This window comes from Electrophorus electricus, chromosome 6 (assembly GCF_041902795.1).
Source record: "Electrophorus electricus isolate QZ-2024a chromosome 6, ASM4190279v1, whole genome shotgun sequence".
NCBI lineage: Eukaryota > Metazoa > Chordata > Actinopteri > Gymnotiformes > Gymnotidae > Electrophorus > Electrophorus electricus.
In genome coordinates this window covers 26,294,763-26,307,243 of record NC_137502.1, presented here as the reverse complement: position 1 = coordinate 26,307,243, position 12,481 = coordinate 26,294,763, and the positions used below count along the sequence as shown (strand labels likewise).

The 12,481-nt window shown below is 44.7% G+C and overlaps 1 protein-coding gene across 1 annotated transcript; it reads left to right on the top strand.

The window, feature by feature from the left end:
* Positions 1-1,145: 1,145 nt before the first annotated feature.
* Positions 1,146-3,933, top strand: p2ry1 (purinergic receptor P2Y1). The gene has a single exon (XM_027032071.3). The coding sequence runs from the start codon at positions 1,545-1,547 to the stop codon at positions 2,667-2,669; it is 1,125 nt and encodes a 374-aa protein (XP_026887872.1). The 5' UTR covers positions 1,146-1,544; the 3' UTR covers positions 2,670-3,933.
* The last annotated feature ends 8,548 nt before the right edge of the window (positions 3,934-12,481 follow it).

Sequence of the window (12,481 nt, the reverse complement as noted above, 5' to 3'; positions counted from 1 at the left end):
CACATCACCGTGACATCATGCGGTTACAGGACAGCAGACGGAGAGGATTTTCCTGAGGCTTTAGGACCTCTCCATCTTATTTCCGACTCGTCTGATTCTCTGCGCCATGGAAATTGCTTTTCAATTGCCACACCTTAATTGCTGTTGGTGCACTCCTCTTAGGTGCAGTGTAAGATAACAGGGTTCATGCGAAAACCTCTCTGTGTGGTGAACAATGCCCTTTCTATGGGCTGTTTCCTGTTTCCTGTTGCCCTGGCAAAGAATGTACGCTAAATGTACAAAGGGGACAATATCTTCAGGTTCCTGGGAACTCAGATCTGGATTAAACTTGTCTGTGTAGCATGAATCAGATCAAAGTAATAAGGCCAAATCGAACCTGTTCTAATATAGGGGGTGTGGTAATACCACCTCTTCTGTCTGATGTAAAATGTGATTTTTAAGGGCACATATGGGAAGAAAAGGCAGGACTGAGAGGGAAAGAGAGAGAGAAATCTGAAATGAAATGGAATGTCTCCTTGATATATGATGGAAAACAACAGGACCCTGTTTGCTGAAGTAGGACTTGGTGTGTGAGAAGAAGTGATAAATGAATCTTGAGAGTTAAAATGGCAGCTTGACATTTTCTCCTGAAGGAAGAAGAAATTAGTGAGAACAGCAATGCAGGTCTCTCTCTCTCTCTCTCTCTCTCTCTCTCTCTCTCTCTCTCTCTCTCTCTCTGTATGTGTGTGTGTGTGTGTGTGTGTGTGTGTGTGTGAGACACCACTAAAGCATGCAATATTTTTTTTGTTCTTTGGTAGGAGAGTATAAATAGTTACTTGTTCAATAAATAAAAGTCGTTTATCTTTAAATCTAGGAGTTTTGTTGAAAATTATTTTAAACACTGTCCTTCATACATGCAAAAGCCGAAATCTAAACACAATATCTGCACGAATGCAATATAACCAGTTTTCTCTGTCTGAACACGTACACGCGGGTTTAATAAATAAAGACATGGAGAATGAGTTGCTTATAACCTCACTGAAGGATGCTTCGCACCTGGAGAAACGGCTTGGCACCTGAACGAAACAACGGTGCGTATACAGTTAGACACAGACTGTCTCGCCCCGCCCCTTCCCACGCGCTCACGCGATGCCGTAGCTCCTTATGAAGTGCCAGCGCGCGAGACGCTTGAGACGGGCTCGCGGCGCCGTCTGTCCTGCGCCTGCTACCGTCGTCAGCGCGTGCGGGACCAGAGCCTTGAGGCTCGACCGGCTCAACCGTCGTTTCTGCAGGACGACTCTGTCCAGCACAGGGCGGAAAGCGCCGCAATGCTCGCCAAAAGTGAAAGTAACCGCGTTGAAGAATGTAAAGGCGCGTCTCCGTGGTGAGTGAGATCAACTTTTGCTTTTCTTCATCGAGGGACCGGATTGGCGGATTTCGCAATGCACTTTTTGCGGCGGTAACTCATGCCCCTGAACTTTGCCACACGAGGACACGGTTTTCCCTGCTGATGTTATTAACTCTTGTTTCTAATGATGCCCGTAGAGTCGATGTTGGCGTGACTGATGACCGTATCTGCCCATCTTCACGGGTGTTTTCTTTATCGAGCCACACGTCTTTCCGACAACATGACAGCGGAACTGAACTTTACCTCACTTCTCAATGTGACTGAGATTCCTAATCACACAAAAGGCTGCTCGCTGACAAAAACCGGGTTTCAGTTTTATTACCTGCCGATAGTGTACATTATTGTGTTCATCACCGGATTCATCGGGAATAGTTTGGCGATATGGATGTTTGTTTGCCACATGCGGCCGTGGAGCAGTATTTCGGTGTACATGTTTAATTTGGCGCTGGCGGACTTCTGTTACGTGCTGTCGCTTCCATTCCTCATATTTTACTACTTTAATAAAACTGACTGGATTTTTGGCGACGTGCTGTGCCGGTTGCAACGTTTCATATTCCATGTGAACCTCTACGGAAGTATCCTCTTTTTGACGTGCATCAGCGTGCACAGGTACTCCGGGGTCGTGCACCCGCTCAAGTCCCTCGGCCGCCTCAAGAAGAAGAACGCCATACGCACGAGCGCGCTGGTGTGGTTCATAGTGATAGCCGGGATCGCGCCGATCCTGTACTATTCACGTACGGGACCCAAGCGGAACGTGACCACGTGCTACGACACGACCACGGAGGACGAGCTGCCGGGCTACTTCGTCTACAGCATGTGCATGACGGTGTTCGGCTTCTGCGTGCCGTTCCTCATCATCCTGGGCTGCTATGGCTTCATTGTCAGAGCTCTCATATATAAGGACATGAACAACGCACCACTGAGGAAGAAATCCATCCACCTCGTCATCATAGTCCTCGCCGTCTTCGCCGTCTCATATCTGCCATTCCATGTCATGAAGAACCTCAACATGAGGGCGCGGCTGTACTTTCAGAGCCCGGAGATGTGCGACTTTAACAACAGAGTGTATGCCACCTACCAGGTGACCAGGGGCCTGGCCAGCCTCAACAGCTGTGTGGACCCCATTCTGTACTTCCTGGCTGGAGACACGTTCCGGCGCAGGCTCTCCAGGGCCACCAAGAAGCAGTCCAGGAAGGGTGACGCGCCAACCCAGTCCAAGAGCGAGGAAACCGCTCTCAACAGCCTGCCCGAGTTCACAGAGAACGGGAACAGGCCTCTGTGAGGAACACCTGGCCATAGAATGAAGCCTGTGTCCGAGAAAGCGCTTGCCGAAAAGCGCTGAACTGTGGTTGGTTTTTTTTGCCACGTTAATGCCATGATGCGTCGTCAATCTGTTGAACATCCATCCCTGAGCCAGAGCCGCATGTGGGAGCAGACATTCCTTCCAGGCTAATGGGATCTTTGACACGTCGTGTATGTCGTAATCAGTCGTAATTCTCTGTGTGAATATTCCTTCATAGTACTGTATTGTATTTGTCAGTATTATACGAGTGGAACATTTAAAAAAAAAAGCTGCTGTCTGGTGGGTAATGTTATTTTTGGGTTCTGCCAAAGCTTGACCCAAACCAACATGTCAGAGTTGGTCAGCAGGGCAACTGTAGATGGGCATGAAGGCACATATCACGCAAAAGGTAACAAATGTATTATACAGTAGCAACATTAAAAGTTATATGAGGCAAGAAGCCTTCTCTTTATCATGTCTGAAAGGAGTTTGGAGAGGCCACTATGGAGCGATTCATCCACTACGGAGTCCTTCATCCACTACAGAGTTGTTTATCCACTACCAATTTTAATTCAGAAGGTCCCGACTTGATAAAAGGAGGGTGTGTTGCAAGACACGCGGACGTTGAGAAGCGACATGCCCTCACTCGGCGATGAAGAAGAATGTGAGGCAGAACTTTCGCTGATTTTTAAACTCTGAAATCACCCAACACCTGGTGGTGGCCAGAAGGTAGAGTGCATACCTCAGGTTATTAGTGACCTGCCACGCCAACACTTAACTGATCTACAAACAAACTACCGTGTTGGACTAAAGCTGTCCAATTTTATTGACAAAAACAAAATAATGCATTATATTTTAAGTATTGACATTTTGTTTGTCACTATATAACACAGACTACAAATTACAAAACCACTTTATTTATGGTTAATAACCACTTTATTGCAGCAACATGAATTAGATTTTTTAAAAATTAATTTTATTTAAATTAATTTATTTTTGAAACAAATATAGTTGTAAATAGTTCAAATCACGGTTGAAAAATGGACAAGGACAGAAAGGTCACAGGTCGCTAAGGACCTGAGGTGTACATCTAAGGCTTAAATGCGAAATTGTGGGTAAAAGCCCATAAGACTTGCTGACAATGCAGAGCAAAGCTCTGTTACCGGAACACTGTCTTGTGGATCATAATTTATGCTGTGACACATGAAGGAACTACCTTGAATTGTGTGTTCAAATTCCCAGTAAACACCCTGCTGTATATTGACATGTGTTTTGTATGTTTCTTTGGCATGTACTGTTATGTCATGACAAAAACCAAACCACAAACAAAACAGCGACTTACTGCAGCGGATCCTGCCGTAGGGATAGAATAATCAATGACGAAGTCATTAGACACACAGTGCAGCTGAGGCAACTCTTGTTTTTGTCCAATGTTTAACTACAAAAGCTGCAACTACAGGAGGCGGTATACATTCTGCAGACTTTCTCCATGTTAACAGAGTCTCATTGGAATATGTGGTTCCTGTGGACCGTTTGTGTATGTATGCATCTGTGTGTGTGTATGTGTGTGTGTGAGCTAGCACCTTTAGAGCTACAGCCCTGGGTCGGGCATCGTAGTTCGTACCGGCTGTTCCTCAGCCTTGCCAAACACCATTAAACCCCAAAGCCATCTCATTAAGATCCAAGGCATATTGGAATGCTTGGACAACGACTCCATGTCCTAAAGTGAGGAGGAGGGGCTCCGAACGTGCCCTCCGATGACTTGGAAATACATGCTCATTAGCATCATGGTGATGAGGAGACAACACCTCGTCATCTGTGTTTTTTCTGTTCCGATGGATTAATCCAGACATCCATGAAGCCTGTGGGGATTTAAAATGTCTGGCAAGCCACCGCCTGAGTCTGGCGCGCATCTCTAATATGTATATTCAAGTGAAATGCTCTTGTAATGCATCCTAATTACAGCAGACACTTGCATAATATCAGGGAAGGAATAGCCTCTTATTTTAAACCCGTCCCATCAAGTCGATGTTGTTATAGACGTGTCTTTTGTAATAAGGAATTAGCTGAGAGTAAACTTATTTTATATTGGTGGGACTGCCTCAGTCAGCAGTGGCATTGATCTGTGTGTGTGTGTGAGATGATCAATAGATTAAAAAATATAAATAGTAAAATAGTAGGCAATAAAACAAAATGACACATTATGGAGTAAAAGTAACATTTAAATCACAGGACAATTATAAACATAATCAAAGTCTAAATAAATGCTGTATTAATTAAGTGTTTTTAATCACTCTCATGTTTTAAGGTAGAAAGTTCTAGAGCGTAGATCCATAGTAAATAAAAACAGATAGATAAACTTTAAAAAAGAAAAAACAGACAAGAATCAGGTCTTGGATGAATATATACTATCAAACACAAATCTTCTACCGGTTAGCAGTTCTGCTGTAAGAACAAGGTAAGTTTCAAATCCCAAATGTAGTTTCTCTAATGGCTAAGAGTTTAATGTTTTCTCAGCTGTCAGACAAATGTAGCTTCTCAACAAATCAAAACTCTGGAAGAAAGGAATTTCAACTGTTACCAAGCGTCTAGATTGCTGTGAAGAATTCTCGCCAGCTGCCTAGTGGCAGCGATGAAAATCTCATCGAAAGAAGACGAAGAGGAAAAACCGTGCATCGCGTTATGAAACGCAGCGTTGCGGAGGCAGCACACACACAGCTTCACAGATGCCAGCGGCTCATGTGCTGATCCCTTATTTCTTCATTATTATGTCTGGGTGTCACATTTCCCTTTTCTCCCTCCCTCCCTCCCTCATGTTGGGCCTGCTTTGCCTTTCACTTCTCAGAAAGAGGGCAGAGGCACTGGGCGGGACAACAGAAGACCAGAGCGCGGCACCGTTTCCCTTTCTCCGTGCCCTTTCCCACGCATGCCTTTGTACCCTGGGACAAAGGAGGAGGGGCTTCACGGAGGCCGGGCAGGGTGTCCGGAGGGGGCCCGGGGGCCTGCGGCAGAGCTCTGGGTGTCTGCAGGTCTGGACTGGCACTCACCGCCACCGCCCGCCCCAGTCCTCTGTGTAAACCGAGTGACTTATTTCCTGGCTTTACAGAGTGCTGTATGGACTTGGCTATAGATCCAGAAGCCTGACATTTAGACAAACAGGTGGCTGTGTTCCTGTTGTCTGCTTTGCCGTACTGTGACGGGTTACTGAATCGTGTTGTCGTTTTAGTCATTGCTAGTGCCGTATCCAGGCACTAGCGCCTGTGTGTGGGGGCCATCCTCCCTCCATGGCACCACGGACACTATTAGTGCTTCGTAATGGGTTTGTTCTTCCTTTGATTAGGAGTTCGAGTACATTGACAGATGAATGGCTGGATGTGTGGAATGAATGGAGTGATTGTCAGCGCTTGCTCAGGCCGTGTGTGCGAGCCCACGCTTGTGTGCCGCGGCCTGTGTAGGAAGGGGTGCATGGTCTCCGTGCCAGGTCAGTGCCAGTGCTAGCGCCAGTGCTACACTGCCTGTGTAGTAAGGGGTGCATGGTCTCCGTGCCAGGCCTGCTGAGGCATGAAGGACACAATGAGCTCTGCCCGTCTCTCCCCTCTCTCTCGCCTTTTCTCTTTTCTCCTCTCTCTCTCTCTCTCTCTCTCTCTCTCTCTCTCTCTCTCCGGTTGGCTGACCGTCTCTCTTTCTTGCCCTCACACACTCTTTGTTTCTCTTTTTCTGTCTTTCTCTTTCCTGCTGTGACAAACCGCCTTGTGACGTGAAGAGAGTGGGAAGAGAAAGAGAGAGAAGAAAGGATGGAAAGCGTTTGAGGAGAGAGAGAGCGAGAGAGAGACGGACAGAACAAAGCTTTCCAGTCGTAGAAGAGTAACAGCCCACTTGGAGGGGCCAAGTCAGTTACCATGGCAATGAAGCTGGGTGAAATATGAGTGCTCTGTGCCAGCAGCTTTACCGAGTTGTGCCTCTGCTGCCTACAGATCAGTAGCAAGCACCAGTCCCTCCTGCCCACAGCCCCCCAGGCCCTGCCCCAGTGACCTCAGCATCAGTAACCTCACATTAAAGCAAAAAAAGCCCAACATATTGTATTGTTGACACAGAAGAAGAGTCGAAAGATTTCTGCGTGAGGAACAAGCACTTTTAGAGAGACACACACACAGCAAAAGTGAGCAGAAAGGGAACCAACTAATGGGGGAAAGTGGGCGAAGTGTAACGAAACAGTCCACACAACATGTAGGCGGCAACTAGCAACACGCCAGTAAAACTAAGGAAAAGATCATGATCCCTTATTTCTTCATCATTATGTCTTGGTGTCACATTTCTCATTTCTCCTTCACTTCCTCAGCTTGGGCCTGCTTTGCCTTTCACTTCTCAGGAAGAGGGCAGAGGCACTGGGCGGGACAACAGAAGACCAGAGCGCGGCACCGTTTCCCTTTCTCATGATCCCAATGATTCTTTTTCTCATTATGCTGACACCTAGAGATCTGGATGTATCAAAGTGTCTATACTAAATCTATTTTAAACATGGCTGCTTTCATGTGTGGGACTTGGATCCATGGTTTGAGGTCTACAAAGAAATCCGATTCTTTATCTCCTGTGAGCTGCACTTCATACAAAAAATGTAAAGATACATAATCACTTTCATAAATATTGTTTGCTACTTTAAAGTGGTACAGATGACCGATTGCTCCTCTAAAGATGGAATCTGAAAAACCCAAGTCACCAAGGTGAGCTACTGCTCACGGTGTAATATAATCCAGGGCAATGAGGAGGAAGAGGAAGCAGAGGATGTGTCCTTGTTCTACCCCGGTGCCCAGCTCCAGTCTTGACACAATAACTCGACTGGAAATATAGACTTTTGAGGATGTCAGTAAAAGTTGAAGACTCCCCATACAACCAAAGCATATGCCAGAGTGATTTCTGATCGGTGCTTTTGACAAAGCTCCACAAAGGTTATGGTGTGCGAAGTTTATAGTGAGATGTTCCGCAGCTTGAACATCTGCTCGTAGTATGGTGGTCCACTCTGGAACCTGTCCAGCTCTTCCTGTAGTTGCTGGTCAATGGCCGCATGGGTCCTCCTTTGGAGGACCACAGAGAAGGTCTTCACAGGTACTGAGAGGAGGATACTGCCTCTCCAGTTGGTACACAAGGAAATATTGCCTCTGAAAGCTTAACAATGGCCCTTTTCTCCAGGTACCTGAAATAATTTTCAGTTGGCCTCTTTGTATCATCAGTGATGTCTTGGAGTTGGCCGTAAAATCATCCTTTATCCTCATCTGTATCCAAACCTTTACTATTTTATGCCAGAGTGTAAACCTGAACAATTGTCATTTATGTGGGTGGTGACAAAATGGGCCGAGATGATACAATCACTGGCTGGCTTCCATCTGACAAAGGATGCCATAACTGACTGTCCATCAAATTTCACTGATACCAAAGATATTTGGTATCTGGTACACAGTCTGTCCGTTCCTTGTTCCAATCTGTGTGATGATTTAGGCACATTTTCAGGATGTCAATAAAAGCTGAAGCCATTATCCTGACACCTAGTGGATGTATCATCATCTTTCAGATTTCCTCATTAGGCCCAGGACACAACATTGTTCCACCACTGTCATAGTGATTGAATTCTGATTCCGTGCTGATAGCATTGGAGTTTGAATTCATTCTAGTTGTTCCGGGAGGTTTTTGGGGCCAAATTGCAAGTCCTGTTTTTGACTCTGGTCCTGTCTCATCTGAACTTTAGACTGGCAATGGCAAAAGATTCACAAGGATTAGATAACATTCCTAATTGCTGCACTGAGTAATGCTTTTGCGTTTACTCTATATTTGTTAAAGGAGACATATTTTACTCTTTTGGGTACAATTTAACACTGTGCTCTCTTGAAGATATCTGTAAAAAGAAGACAAAAATGTTTCAATGACAAAAAGCAAAAAGTAGTTTTAATGACAAGTCACTCATATTGGTATTGGCCATGAAAATTCACTTTTGTTCATGCAAAGTTTAATGCAGCGTTTTTATGAACAAACACTTTCCTAAGCACAGTAGTCAGGTTGAGTGTTAACAGTGTTGAGTGTAATAGTATTTATCTGTGCTCAAAAAACTCTAGCAGGTGATCTTTAATGATCAGCAGCACGTGTTCCCTGAGGCCCAAGGCATCTATAGCAATCTTCTAAGCTGCTGAACGTGCCTTGGATCTCACAGCCTCTGTATAAGGTCAGAGATCATGGGATGCGGCTCACAGGGCTGGATGGACACTTGTCTGCAGTTTTGTCTGGTTCAATGTGATCTCCTTCCTTGCTTTAATAGGACAGTAGGGTGCCGTGCATCTGTTGTTTGGTCAGAACACAAATGCGGCCACTGATCAGCACCAAAAGGATGGGTCGCGACATCTCTCCGTCTCATGATTTTGAAACGCAGGATAACGCTGCCTGTCTCCCTTGCTAACCCTGTCCTCCTCCAGGATTAATACAGTCTGCTTGGCCAAAATCAAAGTAAGATGACATTTGCTTTAGAGCCAGGCGCTGTGTGAAAATAACGTTGAGGATCGGCCGCGGAGGGGGCGGGGAGGTGGCGACAGGAGCTCAGATCCAAACCAAACTCTAGTTCCAAAAACATGTGTTCTTGGTGGGATTGTTCTATTCATGTGGGATTCATGTGCTTTTATCCATTAACATAAACAAACACAGAGGAAGTGAAAAGTAAAAGGAATTGATGTCTAAGATTGTTAAATGCATATTTAAGGAAGGAAGTAAGACAAAATACTGATGCCACTCCTGATGTAACTGCCTGAAACACCCAGAAAACATGTCCACCCTCATACTGTTTTGATCTAAGGGAAGTTTTTTTTTTTACCTATTTGGCAACATTTTTAGGCTTCCATTGTAAGTGTGTTTTCAGTGAATGTTTGTGTTTCACTGGGAATTACTTCAGAATGAATGTCCATGATAACCCACAACATGCTGAAGATGTGCACAGAGATTAGATTGAAAATTGCTACTAGTATTGACACTGAGATCCAATCACACATTCCCAACTGCTGCTTCTCACATGTATTAAATTGGAAACACAAAATAAGTTACAGAATCAAACAAATCACATAAATTAATTTGGTGGAATTATCAAAGAAAAGAGAGTCAGACAGACTGACACCTCAGGAATAGTCACTTAAATCATACATCCTGATTCTTTGTCCAAATGTGGAAAGTGTGTGTGTGTGTGTGTGTGTGTGTGTGTGTGTGTGTGTGTGTGTGTGTGTGTGTGTGTGTGTGTGTGTTTGATTTCAAGCTGGGAGGGCAGTTTTATTTTTGAAGATGTTTGCTAAGGGTAAACTTTTGTCCTTGTGCCACATGTGTTCTGGAATAGCAACCATATGACAGGTTGTTTCCAATTTTAGCTGCATCCTCTTACAATTTGGCTTGGAGTCTGACATAAGATTAACACCACCATAGATCTTACCCCATTTGTTTTTATCTTGAAAAAGCATGGCACACTAAAGTTTTTTTTCCCTTCAAGTTATACACTCCTAAAACTTTCTCCATTTACTCCCATTACATTTGTGGGTTAGTGTATACACACATCATATTAGAGAATTAATCACAGAAAACTGCATGAGGTTGTTCAAGAGGACTGTGCACAGATGCATCTGTGTGTTGTCTGTGTGTTCCTGCCTGAGAGGGGTTCAGTTGTAAGGTTTGTGTCTATTGATAAGTGTGTGTCTGTGTGTGTGTGCTGGTGTTTATGAGGCTGGCATAAGTGGTCATCTGTCGACTAACGACAGCCTAGAAAGGGAAAACCTTGCAGTTACATGTACACAGACGTCTTCGCTATGCGCTGATATTAATCCGTGCGCCTCACTGCCAGCATCAGGGAATGTGAAATCCCTCTATGTTTTACAGAAAAGCATGCCCCTATATTCAGAACTACAGATAATCCCATGTTCAAAACTACAGATTAGCCCATGTTCAGAACTACAGATTACCCTATGTTAAGGACTACAGATTACCCTATATTAAGGACTACATATTACCACATGTTCAGAACTACAGATTACCCTATGTTAAAGACTACAGATTACCCCGTGTTCAGAACTACAGATTACCCTATGTTAAGGACTACAGATTACCCTATATTAAGGACTACAGATTACCCTATATTAAGGACTACATATTACCACATGTTCAGAACTACAGATTACCCTATGTTAAAGACTACAGATTACCCCGTGTTCAGAACTTCAGATTACCCTATGTTAAGGACTACAGATTACCCTATATTAAGGACTACAGATTACCCTATATTAAGGACTACATATTACCACATGTTCAGAACTACAGATTACCCTATGTTAAAGACTACAGATTACCCCGTGTTCAGAACTACAGATTACCCTATGTTAAGGACTACAGATTAGCCCATCTACACAACTACAGATTACCCCATGTTATGAACTACAGATTACTCTATGTTAAGGACTACAGATTACCCCATGTTCATTCTGGTGTGTGATTGATCCTTTCAGGTGCACACACCTCTGTGTGCAAACTCGGTGCCTCTCCCTGTGTGATAATCAAATAAATGCGAGCCAGCGCATGTGTGCATATTTGATACACCCAAATGCAGAGAGTAAGTTTGTTAAATTGATATCATAGTTTCACAATGAAGTCAAATCCAAATACACTGTTACATTTGTGCAGAGGCTTAAGGCAAGTCTTCCTTAAATGCATAACAAACATCACAGGACCTTGATAACATGCAAATCACAAGGGCCCAGCGAGACGGTCCAGGCCACAAGAACCCACCGCAGCACACCTGGTTAATCCTACTAACAGGTAAGTGTCCACCTTAAATGTACCACAGGAATGGTTCCAATTTTTTCAAGCAAAAGATGTTTTCTTTTTGCGATGTGTAGTTTCAGTTTGCTAAGAGTGGCGATTTGTCTTTGATCCGCCGCGGGTTCCACAGGGGCCTTTCGGGTGATGGTTCACATTCAGGATATTTTTGATTCAGGCTCTGACATTCCAGGAACGAGGAACTCTCAGCAGTGCCCAGAGCCCTGGGGGGCAGCCCCAGACGTCCACTGTTTAAAAACAGTATACCAGATTATGATATAGAAGAGCCGGAGGAAAATGTTATTTACATGAAGAGCACGAGACCACATAAGTGCGCCATGGGGGAGAGTGAAAACGTCAAACCTTTAGACCTTTTAGAAGTTCGTGGTACTTTAAGACTAATAAGTTAGAAAGCAGTAAAGATAAAATCTGGTTGGCAGAGAGATAAGATCTTTCCTGGCTCCAGTCTTAAATCCTGCCACCATGCTGGTGACATAAAGGTGTCCTAACAGAAGCTATGATGTAAGGATGTAATCTGAGGAGAGGATTATGAGGGGAGAGGAGAGAAGACACACTAAGTGTCCGCATGGCGGTCTGCTCACCTTTGAAATGTGTGTGAGAGAGAGAGAGAGAGAGAGAGAGAGAGAGAGAGAGAGACACCAGGAAATCCACCACATCTTGCTTAATCATTTACAACATACCTTGCACAATCTGAAATCTGGGATATGGTCAAACTGAGGGTGAGGGAGATATCTAATAATTATTGCCGACGCTTCTAAAACCTGTCTGTGGTTCCCCAGTAAAAGGAGATAAACGCTCTCAGTTAACTCCAAGAACACTGCTGACAGCGTCAGGCCCAGCTGTGCCTATAAACACTGCGGCCTGGGTGTGTACTCGGGCGCAGTGGGGCCGGCGGGTCCCGGAGGCAGCCCTGCCCACCCCTGCAGCTTGGGCTGATCTCTGGCCCCTGCTAACACCACGCTTCG

Excerpts from the sequence above, each read along its gene's own strand:
- p2ry1 (XM_027032071.3), top strand. The coding sequence starts at position 1,545 with ATGACCGTATCTGCCCATCTTCACGGGTGTTTTCTTTATCGAGCCACA.